The sequence below is a fragment of the Microplitis mediator genome, chromosome 3 (assembly GCF_029852145.1).
Source record: "Microplitis mediator isolate UGA2020A chromosome 3, iyMicMedi2.1, whole genome shotgun sequence".
NCBI classification, from domain to species: domain Eukaryota; kingdom Metazoa; phylum Arthropoda; class Insecta; order Hymenoptera; family Braconidae; genus Microplitis; species Microplitis mediator.
In genome coordinates, this window is record NC_079971.1 from 7,980,269 (window position 1) to 7,998,366 (window position 18,098).

The 18,098-nt window shown below is 27.1% G+C and overlaps 3 protein-coding genes across 3 annotated transcripts; all 3 read left to right on the top strand.

The window, feature by feature from the left end:
* Positions 1–567: 567 nt before the first annotated feature.
* LOC130664901 (zinc finger protein 37 homolog) lies at positions 568–3,204 on the top strand. Its single transcript, XM_057465081.1, has 3 exons — positions 568–949; positions 1,557–2,378; positions 2,455–3,204. Exons 1-3 carry the CDS (start codon positions 856–858, stop codon positions 3,132–3,134), a joined length of 1,596 nt encoding a protein of 531 aa, XP_057321064.1. The 5' UTR covers positions 568–855; the 3' UTR covers positions 3,135–3,204.
* Positions 3,205–4,705: 1,501 nt separating this feature from the next.
* On the top strand, positions 4,706–16,734 carry LOC130665270 (zinc finger protein 624-like). The gene is made up of 8 exons (XM_057465594.1): positions 4,706–5,765; positions 5,857–6,675; positions 6,746–7,316; positions 9,427–9,431; positions 9,993–10,034; positions 11,367–12,083; positions 12,154–16,288; positions 16,595–16,734. Exons 1-7 carry the CDS (start codon positions 5,678–5,680, stop codon positions 13,059–13,061), a joined length of 3,150 nt encoding a protein of 1,049 aa, XP_057321577.1. The 5' UTR covers positions 4,706–5,677; the 3' UTR covers positions 13,062–16,288; positions 16,595–16,734.
* On the top strand, positions 16,201–18,079 carry LOC130665271 (zinc finger protein 43-like). The gene is made up of 3 exons (XM_057465595.1): positions 16,201–16,288; positions 16,592–17,311; positions 17,382–18,079. Exons 1-3 carry the CDS (start codon positions 16,201–16,203, stop codon positions 18,077–18,079), a joined length of 1,506 nt encoding a protein of 501 aa, XP_057321578.1.
* Positions 18,080–18,098: the final 19 nt, after the last annotated feature.

The following is an 18,098-nucleotide window of genomic DNA, read 5'->3' on the forward strand; positions in this document are numbered from 1 at the left end:
TTAAAATTAAAAAAATTTCAACAACAATAACTTGTTTAAATGTATAAATTAAATAAAAAATTCCAATATTTACAAGTAAATAAAAAAAATTTTAACATTAATAATCAATAAATTTTTAAAATAATAAAAAATTTTCATTTAAATTTTCAAATTTTATCAAAAGAAAAATTTTAAATAATACTTTCTAATGCTTTTAACTACTTTGAATACTTTTGAATCGCCCTTCTTATGGGCATTTGACATTGCAAATCGTTTTTTTTTAACAGGAAGAATTAGTTAATGTTATTGAAATTGGTATCATTAGATAAGTCATGACTTGAATTTGTGCCTTTTCATGGTTTCAACTCATTTTTTTTTTTATTGCCGTTTCGAAATAAATCAACTTATCTATATCATTCGAATCACATTCAAATTACGCGGGTAAAAAAGACGATTGTATTTATTTTCTTTAAATAAATTACTATTTTTATTATTCTGTCACTAAATATGACTGAATATATATAACTATTCTATATATAATTAAGAGAAAATAAGAAAAATTTAGTCTGTGCCATGTCTTTAGTAAAATTTAGTAAATATATTTATATATATATACAAATACATGAGTGATCGGATACTCGTTCCTTGATCGGGTACTGGGTCTCTTACCTCAAGTTGTCGGAAGTAGTCGGAAATTTTCGGCGTTCGTAATCTAACGACGCCCGGTGTGAGGTTAGACTAATTTCCGAAAAGTGGGATAAAAATTAACGTCAACTTACTCATTGGAAAAATTTTATATCTTTTATGAAATTCATGTTTTCGTGAGATATTTAAATTATTGATGATAATAATTGTGATATCTAATTTAATAAAACAATGAGTGTAATTGAAGTAATCGAAATAAGTAGCGACGAAGATGATAATCATGACGCTTCTACAATAGTAGATATGCCGCTTGGAAAAACTGATGGTATGTCACAATACTTGATAACTGATAATTCATTTATGATACTAAAGTTTGCCAACGTCTAATAATTTTTGAAATTTTTTCGGAACGATAAATTATAACATAAATTATTTACAAAATTGCACTTGTAGTTTTTTTAATTTTCTACAAGTGCATATTTTGAGTTTGTTTGTTTTGTTAATTGTCTGTTAACTTTAAAATCATTATTTATTATGCTGAAGGTAACAGACATTAAAAAATTTTTTTTTTTTTATAAGTAAAAATAAATTAGTTACTAATAAGAAGAAATCATTAAAAATGCATCTGAATAATTTTTAGTAATCTTTTTTTATATATTAGTAATAATTTAGTCTACAGATAAGTGACTTATTGATGAAAATATTGTCGCGTGGTCATATACACACTAAGTAAAAAAAACAAACTTCTTCCAAATATCTGTATTCCAAGTACTACCCATCGAGATATATATTTTTCAATCTCCGGAGTGTATTTCTGAACACACCCTTGGAATTGTCAGATGTCGGCTACTTCAGCATTATGACGATTTAAATACTCAAGTAATGTAAATAAAATTGTGTGGCATTTATTTATATATTTAAATCTGTTTTAGATATTGATGTGCAACAATACAGTGATGGAAGAACAACAAAGAGTCAGTCACAATATAAAGACGTTAATAATCCAGAAGTTATTGACAGTCAATATTTGATAAATAAACTAATAAATAGCAATACGAAGATTATTAACAGCCTCATCGAACAAAACAAATTTTTATCTTCCACCAATGGTTTAATTTCACATGCTGATGATGACAATTTAGATTTGTATGCTAATCGGAATAAAAATAATATTGTAGATTCGCTCAGTCATGTAAAGATTGTGAGGATTGAATCATTGAATGCACAAGAAAATTTGACTGCGGATATTATAGACAGTCATAATGATAACGATGTACAGGAAATAATTCCTGGCAGTAACATACAAAATTTGGGTAATGGGAACATGAATGAAATAAACTTGAAAAATATTGAAGAGACAACAAATGATATTTGTCATCCAGAATCATCTAATGTGATTGAAACTTCAATTAAAAATGAATTTTCATTATTTAAATATGAAGATTTTGAAGAAATTTCAAAAAGTAGACACCAAACTGAAATGATTTCTCAATATTCATTGAACAAATTAAAAAAATATCTTCCAATAGTTAGACTTGACAGGACTTCAGTACCTGAAAACAATATAATTTCTTTAAGCAACGCAGAGAACAACATAACTCCTTCGAGTAACGAAGAAAATAATGTAACTTCTTCAAGTGACGCAAAAAACAACACGATTTCTTCAAGTAACGCAGAAAATAGTATAACTTCTTCGAGTTACGCAGAAAATAATTATTATTGCAAAGAATGTAACTGCTTTTTTGGTTCAGCAAGTAAATATTTATAACTTTTTAAATTAATTAAAAAAAAAAGTTATTTTTATTGATTACTTATAAATTAATGTTTCAGAAAAATTTGAATCTCATAAACGGTATCGTCACAATGGAAGAAAACTTTTCAACTGTGAACAATGTGATTATGCAAGTAATATAAAATTTAATTTGATATATCACAAAAGAACGCATACTAGCGAACGTCCATATCAATGTTTTTGTTGTTCGTTTACTTTTACGTACAAAAACGCTCTCAAATCACATCTGTTTACTCATATTGATAAAAATTTATCATGTGATATTTGTCATGAGAAATTCACAGAAGCAAATTCACTAATAACGCACATAATTTATTATCATTCGTTTTCTCCATCTGTTAGGGCGCGGCAATGTAAAGTTTGTCGAGAATTATTCCCAGATCGATATAGTTTACAGATTCACACTGAAACCCATAAAAATAGAAGTTTATTCAAATGTCATATTTGTTGTTACACAACAAAATCCTTACAAATTTTATTGATACACGTAAAAAAACACGTAAGACAAAAAATCATTTGTAATGATTGCGATAAGTCGTTTGCAAATAAAAATGAATTTCTACAACATTGGTATATTGTTCATAAAATTTCTAATAAATCAAGAGTATATAAGTGTACTCACTGCCATAATCATCGTACTTATGTACGACATGATCATTTTATTCGCCACGTTATCAAAACTCATGGAGTAGAATATCTAGAGCATTATAAAATTTAGATGCTCAAAATTTGAAAATTATTATAGATATGACGGGTTGATTTCAGTTTATAAATAACATCAGTTTTAAGTTTTTCACTTTCAAAAAGTGCATTCTAAAGAAAACTAAAAAATTCAATGCTGATCATTAAAAGTAAAAAATGACAATAGGAAAAAGTTAACAATCGTTGGAGTTTATTGCTTTCGTATTTACAATTAAATATTTTATATTTTATTTTCTCACCAAAAAAGTTTATTTTTGGTAATTACTTATATATTGTAATTTCAACGATCTGTGAATTTTATAAATCAAAATATAATGATAATTAAACTACCAGTTTTTCTGTCTAATGAAATAAACATAAATTAATCAACTTGCTATATGTTTTTTTTTTTTTTAATACTTCTCACATAATGGAGATATTTGTTTCAACAAGTGACATGTATTTTTTTAAAACTAAAGACATTTATTATATATTTAACACATTGTAATTAATATAATTAAAATATAAGAAAATATACCAGATCACTTTTTACAAATAATTTACTAATTAAACAAATTGAAAGTGATTGAGGAAGAGCTCGTGTTAAAAATATTCGTTCCAAAAAGAATTAAAAAAAGTTCGGCATGTGGAACTTCGAAGCTTGCGATATATCAGAACTTCGAGGCGAACTTTTGTAATTTTTATAGTAAAAAAAATATGATCTAATAAAATGATTCCATACACGAAGTTTGAGTCAAGAAAGAACGTTTTTAAAATATATTTCCCAGAACTTATTTTAACTACATTTACCCTCGTTCCGAAAAAGTTCCGATTAAAAACCAATAATCGGATAAGAATCACAACAAGTTCCAAATTGTCAGGTTTTTGCACTTTTTCGGAATCAGGGTACAATCTAGTAAAAATTTTTTTTCATAAATATAATTAAAAAACTTTTTTTTCAGTCAAACTTCGCTCATATAAAATTCTAGACAAACTTTTTGTTTTTTTGTACCATCAACTAAACCATTTTATTAAGCAACAAAAAATTTTCATTTTTAGTCAATAACTTATGACTTTCGGATATTTTTGTTTCCATTTCATTGTTTATATTTATTTTCAATGATATGATAGTAAAGTTAGCAGACATTTGAAGTTAACAAAAAATTTTTTTGACAGATAAATAATGAAAAAAACAAATTTCTAAAAAAATGCACATGTCGGAAATTCACTAAACTATACGTGCAATTTTTCAAAATATTTTTTTTGTTATTTATTTTTTTGTTAAAAAAAATCAAAAAATTTTTAAATGTCCGCTAACTTTATTGTCATTTCAATGATACTGAAGTTAGCCGACGTCTAATAATTTTTGGACTTTTTTTTAGACGGAAATTATAAAAAAAAAAATATTTAAAAAAATTGCACCTGTAGTTTTTGAAATTTTCTACATGTGCATATTTTTATTTTATTTTTTTGCAATTGATTTATTGAAAAACGAAAATTCAAAAATTTTTAAATGTCTGCTAACTTCAGGATCATTATTTTCATCCAACTGTATAATAGATTTTATTTCCTTTTATAAATTTAAAAGTGGCGCTGTGAGAAGTTTTATTACTCCATTTTTGTGTTGACAGAAGACGACCACGTGTGCGTTAAAAAATTTTTAAACTTTCAAAAAGTTATAAATAATTGATTTAATTAAATAAATTAGTATCAAATGTTTAAGAGACTTAAAATTGGTTTATATAAATAACAATTTTTAATAAATTATCAAAAGAATAGTCTGGATTTTTTAGTGAAGGCTTGACAGGGTTATGATTGTTCGAATGTAAACAAAGAAATTGAGTGTGAATGTAGCAGACATAAAACAATTCATGAATTGTAAATAAATAAATTAATTGATTTAAAGAATGGAATTGAAAAAATCGCGTACTGATTCTCGAATTATGTAAATACGCATTTTTCGAATCTTTTTCTACTCACATTTTATTCATTGATTCAAAAAGTTAAAAAATTTCTAACAGTCAGTTACATTTATACAAAGAAACAGTGATTTCATAAAGTGGCTTTTTATAATAACTTCGTATCTCCGCTCCAATTAGTTACAAGACGTAATTACAGTAAAAAATCAGTGCCGTTGTGTAAAATTGGATGTTTTTGTATAATTATTGAAACAGTAATTAATGATTGCCAATGAGGCAAAAGTATGACACTGAAGTTAGCTGACATTTCTTTATTGTTGGACTTTTTTTTTCAAAACGATAAATCATAAAAAAAAGATTTTTGAAAATTGCGTCTATAGTTTTCTTAATTTTCTACATGTGCTTATTTTTGGTTTTTTTTTTTTTGTCAATGATTTGTTGAAAAAAAATTTAGAAAACGTTAATTGTTCGCTAACTTTAGGATCATTATCTTCAAGGTCATGTAAAAATCAGTTATTGACACCGTAAAAAGTATGACGTTTAAAAATTTTTAATTTTTGAAATATTTACAGGACGTTAAGTAAATATTTAAATTAAATAAACTGTCAATAATTGGATCTATTATTTTATAATTCGAAATATAATAGATTGTAAAATCAAAATGAATATAAGTGATAATATTGATAATATCAAAATTGAATTTAATGAGAATTCGGCGATTTTAGACCACGAATGTCATGAAACAACAGGTATATTTATTAATTATAAAAATTGAATAAATAATTTAAAATATTTATTATTTCGAAAAGGTTTTATTAATTATTATATAACTTGTTTCAGTTGTTGATAAGAAAAATATGGAAGAATTGAACGCAACAATAATTAATGCTCCAATTGTGAAAGATACAATGAAATTTTTCGAAAATAGTTCAAACTCACAAGTTGAAAATAATTATAATTATTGTTCAGTAATTGATTTAGATGAGAGACCTTTAGATCTAAGCTATAAAATTTGGATGAATCAAAACAATTCTTTGTCTTCCGTAAATTCTGATCAGGCAAATTTACTGCTAACTGATGATTTTGTTATTTATAATAAAAATGAAGACCACGACAAAAATAACGATTTTTCGAGTTATCTTAAGATTTCAAAAGCTGGATCGTCAAGTAGAAGAAACAATTTATGGGCAGAAACTGCAGGTGGAAATGATAATGAAAAACAGAATATAATATACGATATTGACAAAGAAAATTTCAATTGTAATGACCAAACTGATGGAAGTAATAAAACTATTGCCGAGCAAAATCAGTTAAAAAAATGTATTGATATGGATGCATCATTGACGTCAGTTAAAAATACTTCACTTGCAAAGAAACTTTTAGTTTCAAATGATGATTTAAAAGATATTCGAATTTCGTCAATAGAAACTCGTATAAGTAATCAGAAACAAATTAATGTTGAAGATAATACAAATTCTTTTGAAAGTTCTCGTTATGTTCCAAATATCTCAAAGTCTTCTCTTCCTTCTGCTCTGCTTGAAAGAATCGAAGTGCCTGGAAAAGTTATTGAAACTTCAAATTCAGTTGCGAAGTCTGATAAAATAAAATTAACAGAAGTATCATTTCAAAGTGAAACTAATAAACCAGTTGATTCAGAGAGTAAGTTTTCATTATTTTTTACATTATTTTTAAAAAAATTCAGTACAATAATTATCGTTTCGCATTGCAGAACATATGCACAATCATGCTGAAAAAACGTACGAGTGTGATATTTGTCAGAAAAAATTTAAGAGAGCTGGTGCCCTAACATCTCATTTTAAAAAGCACACAGGTGGGCATACAGAAAGACATTCAGGTAAAATTCATTCCGCAAATACCGCAAAGGATCCAATCACGTGCGATATTTGTAAAAAAACGTTTGGAGCATTATCTTGTTTAAAGCAACATATGATTTCTCATTTTGACGAAAGACCGTATGAGTGTAATATTTGTCAATATAAATTTAAGAGAGCTGGTAACCTGACATCTCATTTCGGAACGCACATAGTTAAACATACAGCAAGGCAATCATGTGAAATTCCCCCAAGAGAATTCCCGCGTATTCATACTGCAAGAGATCCAATCACGTGCCATATTTGTAGAAAAACGTTTGAACATAGGTGTCGTTTAAAAGAACATATGATTACTCATTCTGAAGAAAGACCGTATGAGTGTCATATTTGTCACAGTAAATTTAAGAGAGCTGGTGACCTGAAATCTCATTTGGGAACGCACATAGTTAGACACAGCAAGGCATTCATGTAGAAGTTGTTCAAGGGAATTCACGCATATTCATTATCTCAAATTGCACTTCAAGTTCACTCAGAAGAAAGATAAAATGTGGAATTTGTAAAAGGATTTCATTCATTTGCACTTCGTAAATCAACACATGGAACTTCACAAGCCTTGTCCACCCGCTGAGGTATTAATATGCCAATTTTGCCATGAAAGTTACAAAGATCAATTTAGTTTACGAAATCATACTCAAACTCACAGTCGAGAAAAATTTTATAAATGCAACGTGTGCTGTTACAAGAGAAAAGAATCACTTGCCTTAAAAGAATATGCCAGCAATCGAACGAATAATAAATTATAGGGCTGTACATCTAAACCGGCTTAACCGGTTAAAAAAGTTAACCAGGTTAATTAGCTAGTTAGCTGGTCAGCTTAGCTAATTTAACCGGTTAACTTCATTAGCTTGGCTAAGCAGCCAAAGGCTTAACCGGTTAACTTAAATTAGCTAGGCTAATTAGCTGAGGGTTTAACCGGTTAAATGGTTCATTTTTTTTTTTTCATCTATTCGCTACTTTATCTTAGAAAATGTATAGGAAATATCATATTTCTTTAATTTTAGACCGAAAAAGCTATAACAAAAAATTTATACTATTAGTTCAAACAAAATCACTCCAATTTTTCGAATCATTCAATTAAAAATATATCGCGTTACTATAGCCAAAAGAACGTATGTCAAAAAAAATTTTATTTCCGTTTTTTTCTGGATATATTTTGTTGTAACATTCCCAAGTTTATCCGAAAAAAAAAATTTTTTAATACGCCTTTTTGGTTCTACAGAGCCAAAAGGGCGTATATTTTGAGATACGCCCGTTTGGCATTAGTAACGCGATTTATTTTTAGTTAAATAATTCGAAAAATTGTAGAGAATTTTTTTTGAACTAATAGTATAAATTTTTTGTTATAGCTTTTTCGGTCTAAAATTAAAGAAATATGATATTTCCTATACATTTTCTAAGATAAAGTAGCGAATAGATGAAAAAAAAAAATGAACCATTTAACCGGTTAAACCCTCAGCTAATTAGCCTAGCTAATTTAAGTTAACCGGTTAAGCCTTTGGCTGCTTGGCCAAGCTAATGAAGTTGACCGGTTAAATTAGCTAAGCTGACCAGCTAACCAGCTAACCAGCTAATTAACCTGGTTAACTTTTTTAACTGGTTAAGCCGGTTTAGATGTACAGCCCTAATAAATTATATATTTGTTACAAATGTGGGCATTCATTTTATGACACAAAATTTTGAAGACAACACATGAATCAGGATCATATTAAAAACACCCAGGCATCAAAAAGAAAGGGACAAAAAATAAATTCAAATTTGTTTACTTTATTTAAATGATAATACAAAAATGTAGACATCTGTGATAATAATTTATAGACATATATCAACAATCGTTGAAATACAATTTTAAACGTCAGCCAGAGAACTAACGAGTAGATAAAAAATTATGATACTGAAGTTAGCCGTCGTCTAATCATTTTTTTGGTTTTTTTCAAGACGATAAATTATACAAAACAAATCATTTAAAATAATTGCACCAATAGTTTTTTTAATTTCCCACATGTGTACATATTTTTTTTATTTATTTATCTTTTTTGAAATTTGTTTTTTAAAAATAAAATCCAAAACTTTTAAATTTATATACTAACTTCAGGATCATTTTATTATACTGAAAGTAACAGACATTAAAAAATTTATTCTCACTTAAGTAATAATAAATTAGTTACTGATAAGAAGAAATTATTAAAAATGCACCCGAAGTGTTTTTAGTAATTTTTTTTTACATTCGAAATAATTTCGTCTCATGACAAGTGATTTCTTCATGAAAAAATTAAATGGTCAAGTGTCTGCGACTATCAGAATCATGATGATTTAAATACTGAAATAACGTAAATAATATTGTATGCCATTCATTTAAAATTTAAATCTGTTATAAAAATTGATGTACATCAATACATTGATGCAAAAATAATAAAGATTTAGTCACAACATAAAGTCGCTAATTATACATAAATTATTGACAGTCAATCCTTATAATATTATAAGTCTCCGATATTATTTATATTTTCTGAAAATAAAGATACAGTATTGATGAGTAATCTCAGTTTCTGTTGATTTTAATGGACAAGGAGAAAAGAATTTCTTGGAGCAAAAAATTTTTTACTTGCCTTAAAGAGATTTTCACTTGTCTCAATACATTTTTTGCATTATAAATTGAAAACTGAAATTTTTTTAGGCGAGAAAAAAATTTTTGTGCTAAAATATTTATTCTAATCCTAAGAAAATTTTTGTTTTCAATTTATAATGCAAAATATTTCATACGCTAAGAAGCTCTATTTTTCTGTGTAATATATTTGCATAGGAATTACTGGACGATTGGTTTTGAATCCAATTTCTGAATAGTTTATTTAATCTTAATTAATTTATGAAACAGGAGTCAAACTTTATTATAAAGTCTATTAATAATTTTATTATTGCAACGATTAAATAATTTTATCAAGCAACAAATAATTTTCATTTTTAGTCAATGACTTATGACTTCCGATATATTTTTTTTCATTTCATTGTTTATATTTTTTTTATCCAACTTTATAATTTATTTTATTATTATTTTATTTATAAATTTAAAAGTGGCGCGGTGAGAAGTTTTATTACTCCATGTTGGTGTTGACAGAAGACTGACCATATGTACGTTAAAAAATTTTTAAACTTTCAAAAAAGTTATAAAAAATTGATTTAATCAAATAAATTATTATCAAATGTTTAAGAGACTTAAAATTGGTTTAAATAAATAAGAATTTTTAATAAATTATCGAAAGAACAGTCTGGATTTTTTATTAGTGAAGACTTGACAGGGTTATGATTGTTCAAATGTAAACAAAGAAATTGAGTGTGAAGTAGCAGACAAAACAATTTATGAATTGTAAATAAACAAATTAATTGATTTAACGAATGGAATTGAAAAAATCGCGTACTGATTCTCCAATTATGTAAATACGCATTTTTCGAATCTTTTTCTACTCAGATTTTATTCATTGATTCAAAAAGTTAAAAAATTTCTAACAGTCAGTTACATTTATACAAAGAAACAGTGATTTCATAAAGTGGCTTTTTATAATAACTTCGTATCTCCGCTCCAATTAGTTACAAGACGTAATTACCGTAAAAAATCAGTGCCGTTGTGTAAATTTACATGTTTTTGTATAATTATTGAAACAGTAATTAATGATTGCCATTGAGGGAAAAATATGACACCGAAGTTAGCTGACATTTCTTTATTGTTGGACTTTTTTTTTCGAAACGATAAATCATAAAAAAAATATTTTTGAAAATTGCATCTATAGTTTTCTTAATTTTCTACATGTGCTTATTTTTGATTTTTTTTTCTTGTCAATGATTTGTTGAAAAAAAATTTAGAAAACGTTAATTGTTCGCTAACTTCAGGATCATTATCTTCAAGGTCATGTAATAGTCACAGTTATTGACACCGTAAAAAGTATGACGTTTAAAAATTTTTAATTTTTGAAATATTTAGAGGACGTTAAGTAAATATTTAAATTAAATAAACTGTCAATAATTGGATCTATTACTGTATAATTTGAAATATAATAGATTGTCATATCAAAATGAATATAATTGATAATGTTGACAATATCAAAATTGAATTTAATGAGAATTCAACGATTTTAGACCACGAATATCATGAAACAACAGGTATATTTATTAAATGATACTGAAGTTAGCAGACCTCTAATAACTTGTGGATTTTTTTTTAGACGATAAAACATAAAAAAAAAATATTTGAAAAAATTGCACCTGTAGTTTTTTAAATTTTCTCCGTGTGCATATTTTTATTTCATTTTTTTGCAATTGATTTGTTGAAAAACAAAAATTCAAAAATTTTTATATGTCTGCTAACTTCAGGATCATATTTATTAATTATAAAAATTGAATAATTAATTTATAATATTCGATATGTCGATAATGTTTTATTAATCCTTATATAACTTGTTTCAGTAGCTGTTAAGACAAATATGGAAGATTTAGACGCAACAATAATTGAGAGTGCTTTAAATCGAAACACTAAAACTTGGATAAGTCAAAACGATTCTTTGTCTTCCGTAAATTTTGATCAGGCAAATTTGCTGCTAACTGATAATTTTTTAATTTCCAATGAAAAGGAACACTACGACAAAAATAACGATTTGTTGAGTTGCATTAAGATTACAAAAGTTGAATCATTAAGTAGAAGAAATAATTTATGGACAGAAACTGCAGATGAAAATAATTATGGAGAACAGGATATAATATACGATATTAAAAAAGAAAATTTCGATTATGATGACAAAACTGATAAAAGTAATAAAACTATTGACGAGCAAAATCAGTTTAAAAAATGTATGGACATGGCTGCATCATCAACGTTAGTCAAAAATATTTCACTTGCAGATGAACTTTTAGTTTCAAATGATGATTTAAAAAATATTCGAATTTCGTCCATAGAAACTCGTATAAGTAATCAGAAACAGATTAAAGTTGAAGATGATACAAATTGTTTTGAAAGTTTTCATCATATACCAAATATTTCAAAGTCTTTTCTTCCTTTTGTTCTGCTTCAAAGAATTGAAGTGCCCGGAAAAGTTATGGAACCTTCAAATTTAGTTGCGAAGACTAATGAAAAAAAATTGACAGAAGTATCATTTCAAGGTGAAACTAATAAACCAGTTGATTCAGAGAGTAAGTTTTTATTATTTTTTACATCGTTTTTAAAAAAATTTCGTACAAAAATTATCGTTTCGCATTACAGAACCATTACAAAATAATAAACCGTATCGTATTGTTGGTGGACAATCTTGCAAGGAATGTGGTTACTTAGCCCGCGGTAAATACCACTTGAATATTCATATGCGAAAACACAGTGATGAGAAATCTATGCAGTGTCCAGAATGTCCACTTAAAACTGCTTATAAATCTCATTTGATACTTCACATGCGTCGGTTTCATCTAGATCAAATGGTTAGTTGTAAGCTTTGTGAGTCTAAGTTCATAACAGCTTATGATCTGAGAAAACATATGCGCATTCATACTGGAAACAAGTGCGATATTTGTGAAAAATCGTTTAGACAATTATATCATTTAAAACAACATATGATTTCTCATTCTGAAGAGAGACCGTATGAGTGTAATATTTGTCACAATAAATTTAAGAGAGTTGATAACCTGAAAAATCATTTAGGAACGCACATAGTTAAATACACAGCAAGGCAATCAAGTGAAATTCCCCCAAAAGAATTACCGCGTATTCATACTGCAAAAGATCCAATCACGTGCGATATTTGTAAAAAAACGTTTGGAGCATTATTTCTTTTAAGACGACATATGATTTCTCATTCAGAAGAAAGACCGTATGAGTGTAATATTTGTCACAATAAATTTAAGAGAGTTGATTACCTGAGAACTCATTTAGGAACGCACATAGATAAATATACAACAAGGCAATCATGTGAAGTTCCCTCAAGAGAATTTCCGCGTATTCATACTGCAAAAGATCTAATCACGTGCCATATTTGTAAAAAAACGTTTGGACAAAGGTTTCGTTTAAAACGACACATGATTTCTCATTCTGAAGAAAGACCGCATGAGTGTAATATTTGTCAGAAAAAATTTAAGAGAGCTGGTGACCTGACATCTCATTTGGGACGAGCACATATTTAAACACAACAATACATCAGATTCACTTGCGTTAATAGAATATGCCGACGAGCATACGAATAATAAATTATGTATTTGTTTTAAATGTGGGTATTCATTTAAAGGCATTAAGATTTTAAGACAACGCAAGAATCAGGATCATGTTGAAAACACGCAGGCATTAAAAAGAAAAGGACCAAAAATAAATTCAAATTTATTTACTTTATTTAAATGATAATACAAAAATGTGTATATTTGTGATAATAATTAATGAAGTACATCAACAATCGTTGAAATACAATTTGAAACGTCAGCCAGAGAACTAACGAGTAGATAAAAACTTTTGATACTGAAGTGAGCCGACGTCTAATAATTACTTTTTTTCTTTCTTCAAGACGATAAATTACACAAAGAAAAAAGCATTTAAAATAATTGCACCAATAGTTTTTTTAATTTCCCACATGTGTACATATTTTTTTTATTTATTTATCTTTTTTGAAATTTGTTTTTTTAAAATAAAATCCAAAACTTTTAAATTTATATACTAACTTTATTATACTGAAAGTAACAGACATTAAAAAATTTGTTTTCACTTAAGTAAAAAAAATTAGTTACTGATAAGAAGAAATTATTAAAAATGCACCCGAAGTGTTTTTGGCAATTTTTATTTACATTTGTAATAATTCAGTCTAATGACAAGTGACTGATAAATGAAAACATTGAATATTCAAATGTCTGCTACTATCAGCATCATAATGATTTGAATACAGAAATAACGTAAATAATATCGCATGGCATTTATTTATAATTTAAAGCTGTTGTAGAAACTGATGTACATCAATACGGTGATGCAAAAATATGAAGATTCAGTCACAACTTAAAGATGCTAATAATTCCGAAATTATTGACAGTCAATATTTGATAAATAAACTGTTATATAGTAATACATATTCATTGATAACAGTCTCATTGAACAAAACGAATTTATATCTTCCACCAATGGTTCAATTTCACAAGCTAAAGATGAAAATTTATAGTTGTATGCTAATCGGCATGGAAATAAGGTTGTACATACGCTTAGTCGTATAAAGATTGTGAGGATTGAATCATTCAATGCACAACAAAATTTGGCAGCAGATATTATACAGTCATAGTTATAACGTTGCATAGGAAGTAATTTGTCGAGAACTATTACCAGATCGATATAGTTTAAAGAATCACATTGAAACCCATGAAAGTAGAAGGTTTATCTAATGTAATACTTGTTGTTATACAATGAAATTCTCAGGAAGTATATGGGCACACATAGGCAAACACATAAGCAATATAATCATTTGTAATGTTCGCGGTAGATCATTTGCAATTAGAAATGAATTTAAACGACATTGGCATCATTGTAATTTTTTAATAAATTAAGGGTATATAAGTGTACTTATGGCCATATTCGTATTACTTATGTACGATATGATCATTTTATTTACCACATTGTCAATATTCATGGAGTACAATATCTAGAGCAAGATAAACTTAAGCTGCTTAAAATTTAACGAAAAATTATCATTGATGTGACCGGTTGATTTAAATTTATAAATAATATCTGTTTTGATTTTTTTTTTACTTCAAAGTCACAATGTAAAGAAAACTATGAAAATATTTTTAAGTTGATAATTGAGCAAAAAAAACAATGAAAAGTAGGAAAAAGTAGACAATCATCGGAGTTTATTGCTTTGTCATTTACAAGTAAATATTTCACATTTAATTTTTACACCAACAACTTGTATTTTTGGTCATTACTTATCTATTATTATTTCGAAGATCTGTACATTTTATGGATCAAAATATAATAATAATTAAACTACCAGTTTTTTTGGTAGCGGATGAAGTCTCCGATATTATTTATATTTTCTGAAAATTAAGATACAGTATTGATGAGTAATCTCAGTTTCTGTTGATTTTAATGGACAAGGAGAAAAGAATTTCTTGGAGCAAAAAATTTTTTACTTGCCTTAAAGAGATTTTCACTTGTCTCAATACATTTTTTGCATTATAAATTGAAAACTGAAAATTTTTTAGGCGAGAAAAAAATTTTTGTGCTAAGAAATTTATTCTAATCCTAAGAAAATTTTTGTTTTCAATTTATAATGCAAAATATTTCATAAATTTAAAAATGGCGCGGTGAGAAGTTTTATTACTCCATGTTGGTGTTGACAGAAGACAGACCATATGTACGTTAAAAAATTTTTAAACTTTCAAAAAAGTTATAAAAAATTGATTTAATCAAATAAATTATTATCAAATGTTTAAGAGACTTAAAATTGGTTTAAATAAATAAGAATTTTTAATAAATTATCGAAAGAACAGTCTGGATTTTTTTTTAGTGAAGACTTGACAGGGTTATGATTGTTCAAATGTAAACAAAGAAATTGAGTGTGAAGTAGCAGACAAAACAATTTATGAATTGTAAATAAACAAATTAATTGATTTAAAGAATGGAATTGAAAAAATCGCGTACTGATTCTCCAATTATGTAAATACGCATTTTTCGAATCTTTTTCTACTCACATTTTATTCATTGATTCAAAAAGTTAAAAAATTTCTAACAGTCAGTTACATTCATACAAAGAAACAGTGATTTCATAAAGTGGCTTTTTATAATAACTTCGTATCTCCGCTCCAATTAGTTACAAGACGTAATTACCGTAAAAAATCAGTGCCGTTGTGTAAATTTACATGTTTTTGTATAATTATTGAAACAGTAATTAATGATTGCCATTGAGGGAAAAGTATGACACTGAAGTTAGCTGACATTTCTTGATTGTTGGACTTTTTTTTTCGAAACGATAAATCATAAAAAAAATATTTTTGAAAATTGCATCTATAGTTTTCTTAATTTTCTACATGTGCTTATTTTTGATTTTTTTTTCTTGTCAATGATTTGTTGAAAAAAAATTTAGAAAACGTTAATTGTTCGCTAACTTCAGGATCATTATCTTCAAGGTCATGTAATAGTCACAGTTATTGACACCGTAAAAAGTATGACGTTTAAAAATTTTTAATTTTTGAAATATTTAGAGGACGTTAAGTAAATATTTAAATTAAATAAACTGTCAATAATTGGATCTATTACTGTATAATTTGAAATATAATAGATTGTCATATCAAAATGAATATAATTGATAATGTTGACAATATCAAAATTGAATTTAATGAGAATTCAACGATTTTAGACCACGAATATCATGAAACAACAGGTATATTTATTAAATGATACTGAAGTTAGCAGACCTCTAATAACTTGTGGATTTTTTTTTAGACGATAAAACATAAAAAAAAAATATTTGAAAAAATTGCACCTGTAGTTTTTTAAATTTTCTCCGTGTGCATATTTTTATTTCATTTTTTTGCAATTGATTTGTTGAAAAACAAAAATTCAAAAATTTTTATATGTCTGCTAACTTCAGGATCATATTTATTAATTATAAAAATTGAATAATTAATTTATAATATTCGATATGTCGATAATGTTTTATTAATCCTTATATAACTTGTTTCAGTAGCTGTTAAGACAAATATGGAAGATTTAGACGCAACAATAATTGAGAGTGCTTTAAATCGAAACACTAAAACTTGGATAAGTCAAAACGATTCTTTGTCTTCCGTAAATTTTGATCAGGCAAATTTGCTGCTAACTGATAATTTTTTAATTTCCAATGAAAAGGAACACCACGACAAAAATAACGATTTGTTGAGTTGCATTAAGATTACAAAAGTTGAATCATTAAGTAGAAGAAATAATTTATGGACAGAAACTGCAGATGAAAATAATTATGAAGAACAGGATATAATATACGATACTAAAAAAGAAAATTTCGATTATGATGACAAAACTGATAAAAGTAATAAAACTATTGACGCGCAAAATCAGTTTAAAAAATGTATGGACATGGCTACATCATCGACGTTAATCAAAAATATTTCACTTGCAGATGAACTTTTAGTTTCAAATGATGATTTAAAAAATATTCGAATTCCGTCCATAGAAACTCGTATAAGTAATCAGAAACAGATTAAAGTTGAAGATGATACAAATTGTTTTGAAAGTTTTCATCATATACCAAATATTTCAAAGTCTTTTCTTCCTTTCGTTCTGCTTGAAAGAATTGAAGTGCCCGGAAAAGTTGTGGAACCTTCAAATTTAGTTGCGAAGACTAATGAAAAAAAATTGACAGAAGTATCATTTCAAGGTGAAACTAATAAACCCGTTGATTCAGAGAGTAAGTTTTTATTATTTTTTACATTGTTTTTAAAAAAATTTCGTACAAAAATTATCGTTTCGCATTACAGAGCCATTGCAAAAGAATAAATCGTGTCGTGTGGTTGGTAGACAAACTTGTAAGGAATGTGGCTACTTAGCCCGCAGTAAATACCACTTGAATGTTCATATGGGAAAACATAAGCATGAGAAATCTATGCAGTGTCCAGAATGTTCATTTAAAACTTCTTATAAATCTAGTTTGATACTTCACATGCGTCGGTTTCATCAAGATCAAATGGTTAGTTGTGAGCTTTGTGATTCTAAGTTCATAACAGCAAATGATCTGAGAGAACATGTGCGCAATCATACTGAAAACAAGTGCGATATTTGTGAAAAATCGTTTAGACGATTATGTAATTTAAAAGCACATATGATTTCTCATTCTGAAGAGAGACCGTATGAGTGTAATATTTGTCACAATAAATTTAAGAGAGCTAATACTCTGACATCTCATTTGGGAACGCACGTAGTCAAACAGACAGCAAGGATTTCACGTAAAATTTGGTCAAGAGAACGCACACGTATTCATACTGCAAAAGATCCAATCGCGTGCCATATTTGTAAAAAAACGTTTGGAGCATTACGTCATTTAAAACGACATATGATTTCTCATTCAGAAGAAAGACCGTATGAGTGTAATATTTGTCACTATAAATTTAAGAGAGCTAGTGACCTGACATCTCATTTGGGAACGCACATAGTTAGACACAGCAAGGCATTCATGTAAAATTTGTTCAAGGGAATTC